The sequence below is a fragment of the Heterodontus francisci genome, chromosome 5 (assembly GCF_036365525.1).
Source record: "Heterodontus francisci isolate sHetFra1 chromosome 5, sHetFra1.hap1, whole genome shotgun sequence".
Taxonomy (NCBI): Eukaryota; Metazoa; Chordata; class Chondrichthyes; order Heterodontiformes; family Heterodontidae; genus Heterodontus; species Heterodontus francisci.
In genome coordinates this window covers 156,279,330-156,298,516 of record NC_090375.1, presented here as the reverse complement: position 1 = coordinate 156,298,516, position 19,187 = coordinate 156,279,330, and the positions used below count along the sequence as shown (strand labels likewise).

At 43.9% G+C, this 19,187-nt stretch overlaps 1 protein-coding gene across 2 annotated transcripts in view; it reads right to left on the bottom strand.

The window, feature by feature from the left end:
- itga9 (integrin, alpha 9) overlaps positions 1-19,187 on the bottom strand; it is a 550,508-nt gene that overhangs the window by 159,576 nt on the left and 371,745 nt on the right. For both annotated transcript variants that reach the window (XM_068032283.1, XM_068032284.1), the window contains one exon: positions 10,024-10,100. In XM_068032283.1, coding sequence (XP_067888384.1) covers positions 10,024-10,100 — 77 coding nt within the window. The remainder of the gene's footprint in view (positions 1-10,023; positions 10,101-19,187) is intronic.

Genomic DNA, 19,187 nt, shown 5'->3' with positions numbered 1-19,187 from the left:
GGCCCAGACTAATTATCTGTATATGTGAATTCAAATCCCACCATGGCGGGTAGTGAATTTGAATTTAGTTAATTAAATAAATCTAGAATTAAAATGCTTGCATCAGTAATGGTGACCACAAAACTATCAAATTGTCATAAAAAGCCAACTAGTTCACTAAATTCCTTTAAGGAAGGAAACCTGTTGTTTTTACTGGGTCTGGCCTACATGCATCTCCAGACCCACAGAACATGACCGACTCATAACTGCCCTCTGAAATGGCCTAGTAAGCTAAGTGTATCAAACTGCTACACAAAATTACAATGAGAAAAAAAATTAAATGGACCGCCCAGCATCGACCTAGGCACCAGATACAAAAAAGGCATACCTAGTCCAGTCGACACTGCAAAGTCCTCTTCACTAATATCTAGGGACTGGTGACAAAATTGACAGAGCTGTCCCACAGACTAGTCCAGCAACAACCTGGCATAGAATCATCCCTATCAGCCAACATTACAAACTCCTCCATCACCATTCCTGGACAGGGCAGACCCATTAGAAGCAAAGTGATATACAGTCTGCAGGGAGTATCCCAGGGAATCCATAACATTCACCCCAGACCTCACATAGTCTCATGCCATCAGGTCAAACATGGGAAAGGGAACCTCCTGTTGCCTACTACCTTCCCTCAGCTGATGAATCAGCACTCCTCCATGTTGAACACCATATGAAAGAAGCACTGAATACAGGGCACAGAATGTACTCAGGGTGGGGGACTTCAATGTCTATCACCAAGTGTGGCTTGGTAGCACCACTACTAACCAAAATGGCCAGCTCCTGAAGGGCATAGCTGCCAGAATGGGCGGTGAGAGAGCCAACAAGAGGGAAACATTTCTTTTACCTCATCCTACCTGTCACAGATGCATCTGTCCATAACAGTACTAATCAGAATAACCACTGCACAGGCCTTGTGGAGATAAAGTCCCCTCTGCATATTTCCTTCCATTGTATCGTGTGGCATTACCACTATGCTAAATGGGATAGATTAACAACAGATCCAGCAGCTCAAAACCAGGCATCCATGAGGTGCTGTGGGCCATCAGCAGCAGCAGAATTGTATTCACCCACAATCTGTAGCCTCATGACCTGGCGTATCCCTCACTCTACCATTACCATCAAGCTAGGGGATTAATCATAGTTCCATGAGGAGTGTAGGAGAGCAGGCCAGGAACAGCACCCAGTATGCCTAAAAATGAGGTACCAACCTGTTGAAGCTACAACACAGGATCATATGCATACTAAACAGGGGAAGCAGCAAGCTATAGAGAGCACTAAGCAATTACACAACTAACAGATTGGATAAAAGCTTTACAGTCCTGCCACATCCAGTCATGAATAGTGGTGTTCAAAGAAACAACTCAAGGGAGGAGGAGGCACCACAAACATCCCCATCTTCAACAATGGTGGAGCCCAACACATCAGTGCAAAAGATAAGGCATCGTTGCATTTTCAAACATCTTCAGCCAGAAGTGCTGAGTGGATGATCAATTTCGGTCTCCTCCTGAGGACCCCACCATCACATAAGCCAGTCTTTAGTCAATTCAATCTAGCCCACAGGATAAGCTGAAAACAGCAAACATTATGGACCCCAATAACAACCCGGCTGTAATTTTTTTTAAGAGATATAAGACTGAAACAGGCCCTTCGGCCCACCAAGTCTGTGCTGACCATCAACCACCCATTTATACTAATCCTATACTAATTCCATATTCCTACCACATCCCCACCTGTCCCTATATTTCCCTACCACCTACCCATACTAGGGGCAATTTATAATGGCCAATTTACCTATCAATCTGCAAGTCTTTGGCATGTGGGAGGAAACCGGAGCACCCGGAGGAAGCCCACGCAGACACAGGGAGAACTTGCAAACTCCACACAGGCAGTACCCAGAATTGAACCTGGGTCACTGGAGCTGTGAGGCTGCGGTGCTAACCACTGCGCCGCCCCTTAATGTTGCAGACTGCTGCTCCAGTACTAGCATACCCCTAGCCAGGCTGTTCCTGTACAGCTACAAACACTGGCACCTACCTGACAATGTGAAAAATTGCCCAGGCATATCCTGTCCATAAAAAGCAGGACAATTCCAATCTGGCCAATTACCACCCATCAGTCTATTCTCAATCATCAGCAAAATGAAGGAAGGTGTCATCAGTGTTATCAAGCAATAACCTACTTACTGATGCGCAGTTTGGGTTCCACCAGGACTACTCGGCTCCAGTCTTCATTACAGCTTTGGTCCAACCATGGACAAAGGATCTGAATTCAAGAGGTGAGGTAAGAGTGGCTGCCCTGAACATCAAACAGCATTCGAACAAGTGTGGAACCGAGAAGCCCTAGTAAAACTGAAATCAATGGGAATCAGGGAAAAACTCTCCACTGGCTGAGTCATGACTAGCACAAAGGAAGATGGTTGTGGTTGTTGGAGGACAATCATCTCAGCCCCTGGACATCGTTGCAGGATTTCTTGAGGACACTGTTCTAGGCCAAACTGTCAATGACCTTCCTATCATCATAAGGTCAGAAGTGGGGATGTTCACTGATGATAGTGCAGAACTCAGTTTCATTCCCAATTGATCAAATAATGAAGCAGTCCATGCCTGCTGCAGCAGGAACTGGACTGGATTCAGGCTTGGACTGCTAAGTGACAAGTAACATTTGTCCCACACAAGTGTCAGGCAATGACCATCTCCAACGAGAAAGTCAAACATCTCCCCTTGACATACAATGGCATTGCCATCATTAAATTCCCCCACCATCAAAATCCTGGGGTCACCATTGAGTAAAAGCTTAACTGGACCAGCCACATAAAAATTATGGCTACAAGAACAGTTCAGAGGCTGGGTAGTCTGTGGCAAGTGACTCACCTCGCAACTCCCCAAAGTCTTTCCAACACCTACAAGTCACAAGTCAGGAGTGTGATGGCATACTCTCCACTTGCCTGAATTAGTGCAGCTCCAACACTCAAGAAGCTCAACACCATCCAGGGCAAAGCATTTGATTGATTTCCCATCTACGAGCTTAAACATTTACTCCCTCCACCAATGACACAATATGGTGGCAGTGTGCAACATCTACCAAATGCCAAGGATTCTTTAATAGCACCTTCCAAACACACAGCCTCTACCATCGTAAAGGACAAGGGCAGCATGTATATGGGAACACATAACCTCCAAGTCATACACCATCCTGACTTTGAACCATATTGTTGTTTGTTTATTGTTACTGGGTCAAAACTCTGGAACTCCTTGTCTAACAGCACTGTGGGTGTACCTACCCCACAACAACTGCAGTAATTCAAGAAGGCAGCTCACCAGTACCTTCTCAAGAACAATTAGGATGGGCAATAAATGCTCACCTTGCCAGTGACACCCACATCCCGTAAATGAATAAATTTTAAAAAATTGTGAACATACTGTGAAATTGACAATTAAACTGATCTAATTAAAGTGGGTTGTATTATGGTATCTAATTTTTAAAGGACCTGCACATATCACAATATAGATTCAAATTGGATCCCCACCTCCTTCCAATGAAACCTAAGCTGACTTCAAAGTTGGGAAGGTAAAATGCCTCCGGCTGGGAATAGTCTGACCTCGGGTTAATTTTAACCCCTCCTACATATAGTTCTTGCTGGACGGGAGGTGGGGCAGGGAGGGGTTCAAATTGACCATAATTTTGCAGTTTTGCTGAGCTTTTGGACTGAAGCAGGAATAAAGAGTCCAGTTTATCATTATCCTAACTTCCCAATCATATTATGTCATCTGTCATCAAATCATTCATGCATCTGTTCTGCATTATTCAAATAGTTGCACAGCAGAGTTACAAAGCCTATCTGTTCTCTTAGTAGCCAGAAGGCCTTAATCTTTGAAATTAAAAATGGCTTCAGTTTTAGTCAATCTGTCCAATAGTATTCTAATTGACACCAGAAGTGTTTGTATGCAAAAAGAGCTTGTGATTTTTTTTAAATATATAAGTACATTTAATTATTTCTTAACCCCAAACCAGACCACCAACGTTTTGGTTATACCCTGTGTAGTCCTTCTGCTTTGACAGGGCAAACCCAAATCAATCTTTATCCTTTAATAAAACAGATGACGTCAAATGATAAAGTCTTAAGCACATTTTCTCCTCCTCCATGTCTCATGACCCAGGTTTATAGTTTATAGGCAGCAGGGAAAGAAACTCAGATTGTGTGAAATTAAAGGGGCCAATAATTAAACGTATGCCGATTCTCCCTTTTCTTAGTTTATACAGAGACTGCACATTCAAACGAACAAGAAAACATCCAAGATGATAAGCACAACAGCCCTTAAGTTGGATTAAATCTCAACAAATCTGTGTTAGTTTTCGACAATGAAAAATACTGCTTGTCATTTGATGGGTTTAGTTTTGTTTTGTAAATACTATACTGTGAAGTACTTTTACTGGATAGACACAATATGCTTTGCACATTCCACTTCAGGGTACGGCAGTAATTTTCCAAACTAGCAAGAAAACATTCACACTAAAATGTGTATATGAGGAAACTGATACACACCACATATGACTGACCATTAAAATTAGGGGTTGAAATATCATGCACAACAAATGCCCACATTTCCAATATGCACTGCTACAGGGTGAGGTTCCCTTCCGGGGGTTTACAGCTGAAAAATGGGGCCTCATACTTTCCCCTGTACATTCATTTTGATAGAAAGTGGACCTATATAAACAGGGATATAATGCCAGTAGAATGTGATACCAACTGTTTTAACTGCTATACTAAGCCTGCTTAAATACTACAAAGTTCAACACAGTCAGTAACTTGGGTACGACAGAGGAGAGGTCACTCAAGACCTTCAGGGATAGCCAACCATCTACAGTATCAGCATAAATTAGTGAAAATATATCTGTTTGCCTGTGAAGGCCCTGTCTGGAGCAGTTTGAGCAGAATTTCATAGGGAGGGGGAAGATATAAACTAAAAGTGAGTTCTGAACTCCAGCTCAGAACTGACTATCGTATCATATGTTTGAAGACAGATTGATTTTTAGGGTGGAAATTCTTTTTTAGAGAGAAAGGACCCCTTTCAATGACATTACATTAGATGTTCTTTTGGAAGAGGTACAGCAGAAGTGGGTTGCTATATTTTTGAAAGAGTGGAACCCTCCTTGTGTGTGCAAATGAGGAACATGTACTGCAAGAGATGGTAGATAAAGTCAATAGTGTCTTTGTTACAAAAGTACTTCTATATTTGTTAAAATTTTGAGGACTTATGTTTTAAAACTGAAGAAGAATTCCAGCATCTATGGAATCCTTTGATTTTTGAAGAAAAGAGGACATTGTAAGATCTTTCAGACTTGGTTTGTAAACAGCCCTTACTGGAAGTCACCTGTCTTCAGATAATTACCCAGCATGGGTTTTTTTGACTTGGAGAAGATGTTAACAGAGAAGTGACATGTCAAGGTTGATAGGCTTCAGGAGGCTTGACTCTTGAGATTGTTTTTGGTTTCGCTTTGGACAGTCAGTTGGAGTTTTAAAAATCAACCTGAAGGGCAAAACCCCAGCTCAGCCTGTTCCAGCTCTTGGCAAAGCCTGCCAGTTTTTTTATCTCTTTGAGACGCTCTTCGAAGTGAGTGTAAGAAATACAGAAATTGTGCTACATTCATCCTGAAAGGTCTGCCTGAAACCCCAGTTGCTACATTTCTCTGAGGTTGGAAAAACCTGCCGGATAAATCCTTGACGCCGCCTGAACAAATTGCTCCAAAGAAAGATCTCAGTGACAGCCGTCTACACATATTTGCGACGCCAAATCAAAAAAAAAGAACATCTGACATCGTTCCATATCTTCTCTTTTTTTCTTCAAGAATTAGCAAGTATTTGGCCAAAGTGTTTTTTTTTATATGAGAGCTCTAAAGAGAAAATTTCTTTTTTCAGTTAACGTGTGTGTGTGTGTGTGTGTGTGTGAGTGAGGGGCTAAGGTAAAAGGGACCTTTCATATTTCAATCTGGGTGTTAATGCTTTGCTTTGTTACCTGTTATGTCTTCTTTTATAATAAACTGATAATTTTATTGTTTGTTAAAGAAACCTGGTTGGTGTATTTTATTCTGGGATAAAGAGTAGAGTCTATGATTGACCGTATTGATAACTGAGTAACATTTATATATATATATATATATATATATATATATGTTGTGGCCTGTAGAGACGTGGACTAGAGAAAGATAGTGCATTCCTCCAGCCTCAGTCGTAACATCTTCTCTGTCCATAGATCATGGGAACAGATGAGGAATACATTCTCTGCCTCTAAACCCTCTGCCTCTCTACCTCCCTCTCCTCCTTGAAGACTATCCTTAAAGCCATATTCTTGGTCACCTCTCTTATTATCTCTTTCTTCGGCTCAGCATTCTTTTTTTTTTACTACAACTCTATAATGCACAATAGGATGCTTTTCTATGTTAAATGTACTATATAAATGTAGGCTGTTGTTAAGGAATAGTTTGTTAACTGAGTAAATAACTCACGTTGAAAACTCAAATTAAATATATGCGATATTAGGTGTGTCACAAGTATTGTGCCCCAAACATGGAAGCATCAAAACTAACTATTATCTGTAATGCTGCAGCATGAACTTTGTACCTGGCACAGAGAAATGCCTCTAATATTACACCAAACTGCTAATTGTCGTGACACCAAGTCAAAATCTTACCAAATCAACCTGCACACTATATAGTCCTCCAATCACATTAGGCGTGATAACAACAGACATGGTAGTAAAGGCAGTGATGATTAGGCAGCTCTTGTTGTTTATCTTCTTTGGGCCTCCTTATCTCGAGAGACAATGGATACGCGCCTGGAGGTGGTCAGTGGTTTGTGAAGCAGCGCCTGGAGTGGCTATAAAGGCCAATTCTAGAGTGACAGGCTTTTCCACAGGTGCTGCAGAGAAACTTGTTTGTCGGGGCTGTTGCACAGTTGGCTCTCCCCTTGCGCCTCTGTCTTTTTTCCTGCCAACTACTAAGTCTCTTCGACTCGCCACATTTTAGCCCCGTCTTTATGGCTGCCCGCCAGCTCTGGCGAACGCTGGCAACTGACTCCCACGACTTGTGATCAATGTCACAGGATTTCATGTCGCGTTTGCAGACGTCTTTATAGCGGAGACATGGACAGCCGGTGGATCTGATACCAGTGGCGAGCTCGCTGTACAATGTGTCTTTGGGGATCCTGCCATCTTTTATGCGGCTCACATGGCCAAGCCATCTCAAGCGCCGCTGACTCAGTAGTGTGTATAAGCTGGGGATGTTGGCTGCCTCGAGGACTCCTGTGTTGGAGATACGGTCCTGCCACCTGATGCCAAGTATTCTCCGGAGGCAGCGAAGATGGAATGAATTGAGACGTCGCTCTTGGCTGATGTACGTTGTCCAGGCCTCGCTGCCATGGAGCAAGGTACTGAGGACACAGGCCTGATACACTCGGACTTTTGTGTTCCGTGTCAGTGCGCCATTTTCCCACACTCTCTTGGCCAGTCTGGACATAGCAGTGGAAGCCTTTCCCATGCGCTTGTTGATTTCTGCATCTAGAGACAGGTTACTGGTGATAGTTGAGCCTAGGTAGGTGAACTCTTGAACCACTTCCAGAGCGTGGTCGCCAATATTGATGGATGGAGCATTTCTGACATCCTGCCCCATGATGTTTGTTTTCTTGAGGCTGATGGTTAGGCCAAATTCATTGCAGGCAGCCGCAAACCTGTCGATGAGACTCTGCAGGCACTCTTCAGTGTGAGATGTTAAAGCAGCATCGTCAGCAAAGAGGAGTTCCCTGATGAGGACTTTCCGTACTTTGGACTTCGCTCTTAGACGGGCAAGGTTGAACAACCTGCACCCTGATCTTGTGTGGAGGAAAATTCCTTCTTCAGAGGACTTGAACGCATGTGAAAGCAGCAGGGAGAAGAAAATCCCAAAAAGTGTGGGTGCAAGAACACAGCCCTGTTTCACGCCACTCAGGATAGGAAAGGGCTCTGAGGAGGAGCCACCATGTTGAATTGTGCCTTTCATATTGTCATGGAATGAGGTGATGATACTTAGTAGCTTTGGTGGGCATCCAATCTTTTCTAGTAGTCTGAAGAGACCACGTCTGCTGACGAGGTCAAAGGCTTTGGTGAGATCAATGAAAGCAATGTAGAGGGGCATCTGTTGTTCACGGCATTTCTCCTGTATCTGACGAAGGGAGAACAGCATGTCAACGGTCGATCTCTCTGCACGAAAGCCACACTGTGCCTCAGGGTAGACGCGCTCGGCCAGCTTCTGGAGCCTGTTCAGAGCGACTCGAGCAAAGACTTTGTTTATGGGGCCAGTATATTGTGGAAAGGACCAAAGGACTGATCGCACAGGGGAACATTTGAAGACTTTAGTACCAGTTCCACCAATCAATAATTGGCACATCGTCTTCCTAGTTCACAATTCTTCCCACAACCATTTCCTCTGTCAAGATCTCAGGCTGCATGTCCAGCTGAACAGTTTCCCACCCTCTGGGTAGCAAAATTATGCACTGTATATAACTGAAGCAGATCATTTTTGGCAGCTTATCAGAATTAAAGAGCATTACCTTCCCTAATCTCTACAAACAGCAGCATTTCAGCTTTAGCATGTTGAGCATATGTTCTGCCAGAGTTAAAATGGATACATGAGCTTCATCGTATTCATGCTCCACCTCTGTCCAGGGCTTCTCAATAGGACTATTCACCAGGGCTCCAATGGATAGCCTTGGTTCACAGGTAACCATCTGTCCAGTCTGCTTGCTTCTTCAATAATGGTGGCATGATGGGCTGCTGCAAATTGAAGGTATTGCGGCTGCTGCCAGGATATCACACATTTGCCTGCATTGTTCTATCCCACTGGTCAAACACCATCTGCATGTTGTTGGAATAAAAGCCTTTTCTATTCACTGATGCCTTGAAGTGGTTGCTAGATACTGATAGGTAGATGGTCTAGAAATCTGTTTACACCAGTGTGAACTGTGTTCAGGCAGGGATCGATTCCTGCACCTCAGGCCTCATTTATATTAGATGCCTGCTGCAATAAATGCAGCAGCAAAGTAATGCTCCAAAAGTGCAGAATGTTTGTGCGAATAGTAAAACAAATAGGAGGAATCAGTCTTTTTGTTTCAAACATTTTAAGTTATACTTCCTTCTCTAGAATTGTATCGCTCGCATTATAAATGACAAACCTTGACAGTTTTGGTGCAGGTCAGCCGTTATAGCAAATCCCTTCAAAATGGGGTGTTGGCTAAGTCCTAGGGTTTGACTGGGATCATTATCTACCTTTGCATAAAATAATTTTGAAATATTAGATCCATTTGGGACCACACCCTCTCAGTCCTTACAAATTAGGTAATTTCAGGACATTGCTACTGCACCAATACAACTATAACTAATATGCCACACAAACAATTCATTCCTTGCTGCAGCACCATTGCACAGAAATGTGCAGATAGAAATGAAAAGAACCAGTCTCTAGTTTGTCATTCAACTGTGTGCACTGAACACAGAGTGATCAACACATGGAATAAAACTTCAAGAAGCGCAGGGTAGGCGAAACCCTGGAGTCTTTTAAGAAACAATTGTTTGCTGAAATGATTATGCTCTAGAATGCCTCTGAACGGGTAAATAAGATGGCCGCAAATGCCTTCTTCACCTTTAATTATCTCATGACGATTTAAATGGAAAAAAGTCTGATAGGTTTAATCTCTAACTCAACATATCACTTTATATTTTGCTGTTTACCGCAAATACTTAGCCGTGGTAAAAAAAAAATCAGTATGATAATTCTTTATTGTAACATTTCCTTTAATACTGATTTATAAGAGCTAACTCTTGGTAAAGTTGGATCTAATAAACAGTGTACAATTTAACTGAATGAAAAGCTATTTTGGGCAGTTATTATTCATTTGACTTGTTGCTTACAGTGGGATGTGGCACCTGTGGATATGATTTGCACCCTATCACATACCTGGACAGCAGCAGCTTGCCACGAAGTTGCAGATCAGCAGCACAGTCATCTGATAAGCAGTTTCTTTCAAAAACAGTCTGTAAAATGAAGAAGATTAAGGGTCAGTCAGGTCACATATTGAGAGCAGTATGTCGCACTGCTAGGAGTTTTGCTGAAATGTGAAATACATCAATTTAAATTAAATAAACGATGCTTTCCAACTGTATTATGTTTTTGAGGCAGTCCTAATTTTCACCTCTTCACCCCAATTTTTCCTCCTCCTCGTATTCCAACTTTTTCAACTGCACAAATATAAAAACATTTTGTTTATAAAAAAGGTTTTGCTGACAGCAATCAACAATCTCAAACTGATTGGCCAATCAATCAATCAATCATCCTTCTTCAGCACTAATCCAATCTCTTCATTGGCTCATCCTCTTCTTCCCATCCACTTTCATCCTTGTTGCAATATTGCCATAGAGCCACAGAAAAATTACAGCATAGAAGGAGGCCATTCAGCCCATCATGTCAGCGCCGGCCAAAAAATCTAGCCGCACAATCTAATCCCCACCTTCTAGCACACGGTCCGTAGCCTTGCAGGTTACAGTACTTCAGGTGCAGATCCAGGTACCGTTTAATGAGTTGAGGGTTTCTGCCTCTACCACCATTTCTGGCAGTGAATTCCAGGCATCCATCACCCTCTGGGTGAAAACGTTTTTCCTTATGTCCCCTCTATTGGTCAAGGTGGTAAGAGCCCATGGGATCCAAGGCAATTTGGCAAATTGGATCCCAAAATTGGCTTAGTGGGAGGAAGCAGAGGGTGATGGTTGGGAGTTGTTTTTGCAATTGGAAGCTTGTGACCAGTGGTGTACCCTCAGGGATCGGTGCTGGGACCCTTACTGTTTGTAGTGTACATTAATGATTTAGACGAAAATATAGGAGGTATGATCAGTAAGTTCGCAGATGACATGAAAATTGGTGGTGTTGTAAATAGTGAGGAGGAAAGCTTTAGATTACAGGACAATATTGATGGGCTGGTAAGATGGGCAAAGCAGTGGCAAATGGAATTTAATCCTGAGAAGTGTGAGGTAATGCATTTTAGGAGGACTAACGATGCAAGGGAATATACAATGGATAGTAGGACCCGAGGAAGTACAGAGGGACCTTGGTGTACTTGTCCATAGATCACTGAAGGCAGCAGCACAGGTAGATAAGGTAGTTAGGAAGGTATATGGGATACTTGCCTTTATTAGCCGAGGCACAGAATATAACAGCAGGGAGGTTATGATGGAGCAGTACAAAACACTAGTTAGGCCACAGCTGGAGTACTGTGTACAGTTCTGGTCACCACATTATAGAAAGGATGTGATTGCACTGGAGAGGGTGCAGAGGAGATTCACCAGGATGTTGCCTGGGCTGGAGCATTTCAGCTATGAAGAGAGACTGGATTGGCTAGGGTTGCTTTCCTTACAGCAGAGAAGGTTGAGGGGGGACCTGATTGAGGTATACAAAATTATGAGGGGCATAGATAGGAAGAAACTTTTTTTCCTTTAGCGGAGGTGTCAATAACCAGGGGGCATAGATTTAAGGTAAGGGGCAGGATGTTTCGAGGGGATTTGAGGAAATTTTTTTTCACCCAGAGGGTGGTTGGAATCTGGAACACACTGCCTTAAGGGGTGGTAGAGGCAGGAGCCCTCATAACATTTAAGAAGTTAGTGGCGCAGTGGTTAGCAATGCAGCCTCACAGCTCTAGCGACCCGGGTTCGGTTCCGGGTACTGCCCACGCAGTGTTTGCAAGTTCTCCCTGTGACTGCGTGGGTTTCCGCCGGGTGCTCCGTTTCCTCCCACAGCCAAAGACTTGCAGGTTGAAAGGTAAATTGGCCATTATAAATTGCTTGTAGTGTAGGCAAGTGGTAGGAGAATGGTGAGGATGTGGTAGGGAATATGGGATTAATGTAGGATTAGTACAAATGGGTGGTTGTTGGTCGGCACAGACTCAGTGGGCTGAAGGGCCTGTTTCAGTGCTGTATAATCTATGTAAAGTATTTAGATGAGCACTTGAAACACCATAGCATACAAGGCTACAGGCCAAATGCTGGAAAATGGGATTAGAATAGATAGGCTTGATGGCCAGCATGGACGCAGTGGGCCAAAGGGCCTGTTTCTGTGCTCTATGACTCTAATCCTTCTTCCAATTACCTTAAATCTGTTCCCCTTGCTAATTGACCTCTCCATTGGGGGAAACAGGTCCTTCCTATCTCGGCCCCTCATAATTTTGTACACCTCAATTAAGTCACCCTTCAGCCTCCTCTGTTCCAAGGAAAACAACCCTAGCCTATTCAATCTTTCCTCATAGCTGCAACTTTGAAGCCCTGGCCGCATTCTTGTAAATCTCCTGTGTACTCTCTCCAGAACAATTATGTCCTTCCTGTGATGTGGTGACCAGAACTGGACACAATATTCCAGCTATGGCCTAACCAGCACTTCATACAGTTCCAGCATTACATCCCTACTTTTGTATTCTATACCTCAGCCAATAAAGAAAAGCATTCTATATGCCTTCTTCACCACTCTATCTAACTGACCTGCTATCTTCAGGGACCTGTGGGCATGCACTCAAAGGTCTCTCACTTCTTCTACACCTCTCAATATCTTCCTGTTTATTGTATATTCCCTCACTTTGCTTGTCTTCCCCAAATGCATTACCTCACACTTCTCTGGAATGAATTCCATTTGCCACCTTTCCGCCTACTCATCCAAACAGAATCACAAAATTGTTACAGTGCAGAAGGAGGCTATTCAGCCCATTGTGTCCACACTGGCTCTCTGAAAGAGCAATTCCCTCAGTCCCATTCCCCTGCCTTCTCCCCATAACCCTGCACATACTTCCTTTTTATCTCACTGTCTAATTCGCTTTTGAATGCTTCAATTGAACCTGCCTCCACCACATTCTCAGGCAGCGCATTCCAGACCTTAACCACTTGCTGCGTGAAAAAGCTTTTCCTCATGTCACTTTTGCTTCTCTTACCAAATACTTTAAATCTGTGCCCTCTCATTCTCAATCCTTTGATGAGTGGGAACAGTTTCTCTCTATCTGCTCAGTCAAGACCTCTCATGATTTTGAATACCTCGATCAAATTACCACTCAGCCTTCTCTTCTCCAAGGAAAATGGTCCTAACTTCTCCAATCTACCTTCATAACTGAAATTCCTCATCCCTGGAACCATTGTCGTGAATCTCTTCTTTACTCTCTCCAATGCCCTTATGTCTTTCCTCAAGTGCAGCACCCAGAATTGGACCACTGATATCATTCTGGAGTCGACACTCCACTATCACCACATGACCAATTCTTGTGTCATCAGCAAATTTCCCAATCATGCCTCCCACATTTAAATCCAAATGATTAATATATACCACAAACAGCAAGAGACCCAACACTGACCCTTGTGGAACGCCACTGGAAATCGCTTTCCATTCGCAAAAACATTAGTTGACTACTACCCTTTGCTTCCTGTCACTGAGCCAATTTTGGATCCAACCTGCCACATTCCCCTGTATTCCATGGGCTTTCATTTTACTGACCAGTCTGCCATGTGGGACTTTGTCAAATGCCTTACGAAAATCCATGTTGACCACATCCACTGCACTACCTTCATCAATCCTCCTTGTTACTTCTTCAAAAATTCAGTTAAGTTAGTAAGACATGACATTCCCTTAGCAAACCCATGCTGACTATCCTTGATTACTCTGTGCCTTTCTAAGTGGCAGTTTATCCTATCTCTCAGAATTGACCAGACTACTCTGCCCTTCTCTCTGGTCACGGTCCAGTCTTCCATTTTGAAGATAAATATCTAATCTAACTGATTAGAATAGTGGAATCGGCAGTCAGGAATATACAAGGCATTGCAGTCAAACATACAATAGGCTCCTTTAGAATCAATGTACGTGTACATAAGAGGCCAATGGGACAAACAGCAGAGTCTGTAGCAAAATTAATTTTTTATACTCAGTATAATCTTGTAGGGCATTTAGTGAGGAGAGTAATCCATAAAACTAGGATGGTCCCAGTAATTTTGCAGCATCTCAGTTGTCTTACCGAGCAAAATAGATTATCCTAAAATCAGCACTTTCTTCAATTATGGGTACCAAACTCGCAGTCAAATTTTACTAAATTTCATGGTCACAGCATTTTAAGAATCATGACTTTCATGATTTCACGCACTTAAATTGTAGATTTCACAGTGTCGCAATAAACCATGAAAATTATTTATTTTAAAACAAAGAAGACAAGTGAGGTTTCTGGTGTCAAATGGCATTTATTGTATACTTAAAAATTATTCTAAAAAGCTGACTGTAAACAGGTCATATTCTTTACTCACAGGAGTCAGTGGTTGAATGTGAGCATGGAGCAACTTGCAACTGTCTCTTTCTTCATACCCTGTCTCTACATTGTGAAGAGCTGTCTGGGTTTAGACACAGCTCTCTCCACATCCACAGAGTTTGTTGGAATTGTCAAACAGCGCCGTGCTAGCCTTCTAAGGTGCGAGATTCTGCATTCTACAGAGTTCCAAAGCTGCAGCAAAGGCAAAGTACAATCTGCTTCTTTTGCAATGCTTTTATAAACAGGAATATCCAGCATACAGTTCTTGTCAAAGCCTGAAATCACATCAAATGAGTTTAAATCCACCATCAACATGTGCATTTGTGCAGGGCCAAAGATACGCACAGCTTTCAGGAATGCCGCAGAAGGTTATTGAAACCTTTGAGCTGCTTTTTCTTCACTGCTTGACTCTTCCCTGTAGCAGTAAAATTGTTTGAGCTTCTTTGCCCTGCAAGAAAACACCTGCTCAGCACAGGGATTTAATGTAGTGTCAGCGTGTTGTTTGTTTGACTGTGATTCGGCCCAGAACAGTACATCCATTAGTTCATTGTAAGCTTTGCGGATTATGACATATCGAGATTCAAACCAACTGATTAAATCCATCAGTCGTGCAGCATTCTTGGCAAGAAACTGAACCTCCTCATTTAGCTGAGCATCATTTAGAAGGGTTACAATGTCTGTTAAAACCTGTGTTTTCGGTGTCAGTGTGAGCTCTTCTGAGACGAAGGGCTGAATTTTATCAGTCCCTCGACGCGTGGGTCGCGGTGGGAAGGCCTGTAAAATGCTAGTGGGAGCGGACCACCTTGGCCCACAATGCCAAGGAGGCCCCGCCGGATATTAGCGGCAGCGGCGAGGCCTCGGTGCGGCCTCCCTGCCACTTGGCAGCGGGGCCTTCATTAAAATAGTGAAGTGAGGATAATTACCATTCAAATTAACTTACCTGCCGACGGTGGCTGTCCCACACTGATTTTACAGCCAAGCGGCCGCAAGTCGTGTGCCTTCGGAACTCTGTTGGAGTTCCAAGGCAAGACACTTGTGGGGACTGGGGGATCAGAGGATTAAAATTATCAAGGCGGGAGGGGTGGGGGAGCAGGGAGAATACTTATTATTGGCTGTGGGGATGGTGGGAAGGGGTTGAAGGGCAAATGTTAAAAGGTGGAGTGGGGGGTGTGGGGGGGATGTGCATATTGGGAATAAAGTTCCTTTTGATGATAATGCCCTGTAAACAAACATTGGGGGTTGGAGGGGGCAGTGGGAAAGGGCTCACAGTATTTATTAATTTTTCATATATAATGCTGCACAATGTAACTTTAAATATTTAAAATTTCTCCTGAGGGCTTGCAACCCTCCTAAAACGACGCCGGCACCTGAGGTGGCACCGGACGCCATTACCAGGGACGCGATGGCCGACCCCACTACGTAATTGGGGGCAGCCGCTCTGCCCCCTCCATTTAAATCAGCCCCTGCACGTAATATCCTGGGGGCCGTGCGGCAGTCCTTCAATATTGGAAGGTCGCCGCTTTCACAAACCGCCGCCGCAGAGCATGGCGCGCTGATAAAATGCAGCACCAAGTCTGAGTAGTATTTCTGATGAGCTGCATGATACTGTACTGCCCGAAATCAAGACTTGCACGTGTAATTACTGGCTCTGGAGGAAGGGTGATGTTTTGTTCCCCAATTTCAGCCATTTCAGTCACATTTACAATGCGCTGCCTGTATCGAAGCTTGCGGCTAGGGCAGCGTTAGAAGATCTTTTCAATGTAGCTGACCAGTTTGCCGACATTACCAAACTTGCTTTTCCACAGCTTAGTGATAAGAGAAATTATATGTGCATTAGAATTAGAACATTACAGCGCAGTACAGGCCCTTCGGCCCTCGATGTTGCGCCGACCTGTGAAACCATCTGACCTACACTATTCCATTTTCATCCATATGTCTATCCAATGACCACTTAAATGCCCTTAAAGTTGGCGAGTCTACTACTGTTGCAGGCAGGGCGTTCCATGCCCCTACTACTCTCTGAGTAAAGAAACTACCTCTGACATCTGTCCTATATCTATCACCCCTCAACTTATAGCTATGTCCCCTCGTGTTTGCCATCACCATCCGAGGAAAAAGACTCTCACTATCCACCCTATCTAACCCTCTGATTATCTTATATGTCTCTATTAAGTCACCTCTCCTCCTCCTTCTCTCCAACGAAAACAACCTCAAGTCCCTCAGCCTTTCCTCGTAAGACCTTCCCTCCATACCAGGCAACATCCTAGTAAATCTCCTCTGCACCCTTTCCAAAGCTTCCACATCCTTCCTATAATGCGGTGACCAGAACTGCACGCAATACTCCAGGTGCGGTCTAACCAGAGTTTTGTACAGCTGCAGCACGACCTCGTGGCTCCGAAACTCGATCCCCCTACTAATAAAAGCTAACACACCATATGCCTTCTTAACAGCCCTATTAACCTGGGTAGCAACTTTCAGGGATTTATGTACCTGGACACCAAGATCTCTCTGTTCATCTACACTACCAAGAATCTTCCCATTAGCCCAGTACTCTGCATTCCTGTTACTCCTTCCAAAGTGAATCACCTCACACTTTTCCGCATTAAACTCCATTTGCCATCTCTCAGCCCAGCTCTGCAGCGTATCTATGTCCCTCTGTACCCTACAACATCCTTCGGCACTATCCACAACTCCACCGACCTTCGTGTCATCTGCAAATTTACTAACCCACCCTTCTACACCCTCTTCCAGGTCATTTATAAAAATGACAAACAGCAGTGGCCCCAAAACAGATCCTTGCGGTACACCACTAGTAACTAAACTCCAGGATGAACATTTGCCATCAACCACCACCCTCTGTCTTCTTTCAGCTAGTCAATTTCTGATCCAAAGCTCTAAATCACCTTCAACCCCATACTTCCATATTTTCTGCAATAGCCTACCGTGGGGAATCTTATCAAATGCCTTACTGAAATCCATATACACCACATCCACTGCTTTACCCTCATCCACCTGTTTGGTCACCTTCTCGAAAAACTCAATAAGGTTTGTGAGGCACGACCTACCCGTCACAAAACCGTGCTGACTATCGCTAATGAACTTATTCTTTTCAAGATGATTATAAATCCTGTCTCTTATAACCTTTTCCAACATTTTACCCACAACCGAAGTAAGGCTCACAGGTCTATAATTACCAGGGCTATCTCTATTCCCCTTCTTGAACAAGGGGACAACATTTGCTATCTTCCAGTCTTCCGGCACTATTCCTGTCGACAATGACGACATAAAGATCAAGGACAAAGGCTCTGCAATCTCCTCCCTGGCTTCCCAGAGAATCCTAGGATAAATCCCATCTGGCCCAGGGGACTTATCTATATTACATGTAATATGGACAGCATTAGGCATTACACACCTTGGAGCACAGATTTGAAAGATTTTATAATGTAAGTTGCATTGTCACTAATGAAAGCAGACACTATGTTGAAATCTGCACTGTATTTTGATTATTGCTTGGGGAAACTGGGGTGTAATTAACAGCTTCTAAGTGGACACAGTCTGCGAGCACTATTGTTAGCTTTCCTGACTGTACATCTTTGAACTTACCAGACATAAAATCAAACAAAACATGCAGCACTTAGTTGTCTTGCTCATCGATGGGCTCATTAGAAATAATTGCAAAAGCCTCACCTGCGTTAATCTGAGACTTCATGTCGTCAGAATGGCTGGGATTTTATCCAGGCGACGGAGGTCTCGACGCCAGGCAAAAGCAACGCCGAGAACCCCACGTCACCACTTCTGTGGAGGCCCACCGAATCAAGTGCCAATTGGACACTTAACTGGATAGCAGTGGGCCTTCCACAGGGATCAAAGACCCTGGCAACAGAAGTCCTGCCCTTCGAGAGCTGCTGGCAGACTGTTCTGATGACAGGTCATCGACCTGGAACGTTAACTCTGCTTCTCTCTCCGCAGATACTGCCAGACCTGCTGAGTATTTCCAGCACTTTTTGTTTTTATGTAGGAGACTCATGCCAGGTGATCAGTCAGCCTCCAGAGAGCTGTCCTTACAGAGTTAAAGTTGCCTTGGCATCTTAGCCTTTGCATCTCCTTTCAGGTTATGTGCTGATGGCCCTCAGTGCCCACCCTTGCCAATAGCCAACTCTCTCATCCAGCAGTATGGGTACATAACCCTTTCACCCAGCTGTATGGCCACCCGTGCAGAGCGCACAGCACTGCAAGCCAACAATGACCTTCACTTCCCCTTCTTCCCCTATCCAATACTATTCATGGCTGTCTTCCCATCGTAGCACTGAGGCCTCGCATGGTGCTGCCAACATTCAACAGCCAGGGTCCGAAGGCACATGAGGGCCACCCGCGTTCACTTAATCCCCAGCCCCCCATTGAAACGCGATCAATTACATGTTAATGTATTAAAACAAACTGGTTAAAAATTCAAATGACAGTCCCATTGTATTGGGGTGGCAACGCCACCTTGGTGCTTTCACATTGCTGAATAAATCCAGAACCGATGTCACTATGCCAGATCTCCAGGCAGACACATCCATCACAATTCTCCGGTCCCCCACACCTCCATTTCCTCTCCAAATAGTCTGACTAAATTCAGCCCTGAGGGTGGAATTTTAACCTGTCAAGATGGGTGGGATTTCTGCGCAGGTGGCAGGTTGAAACACCTGGAAGCCAACAGGAATCCGTCAACTTCCACCTTTAACTCACGTGTGGGAAATCACCATGGGAAAGGCAGCTCTTCCATTTAGATATATTAAATAGTAATTAGCTGCTGTTTTAA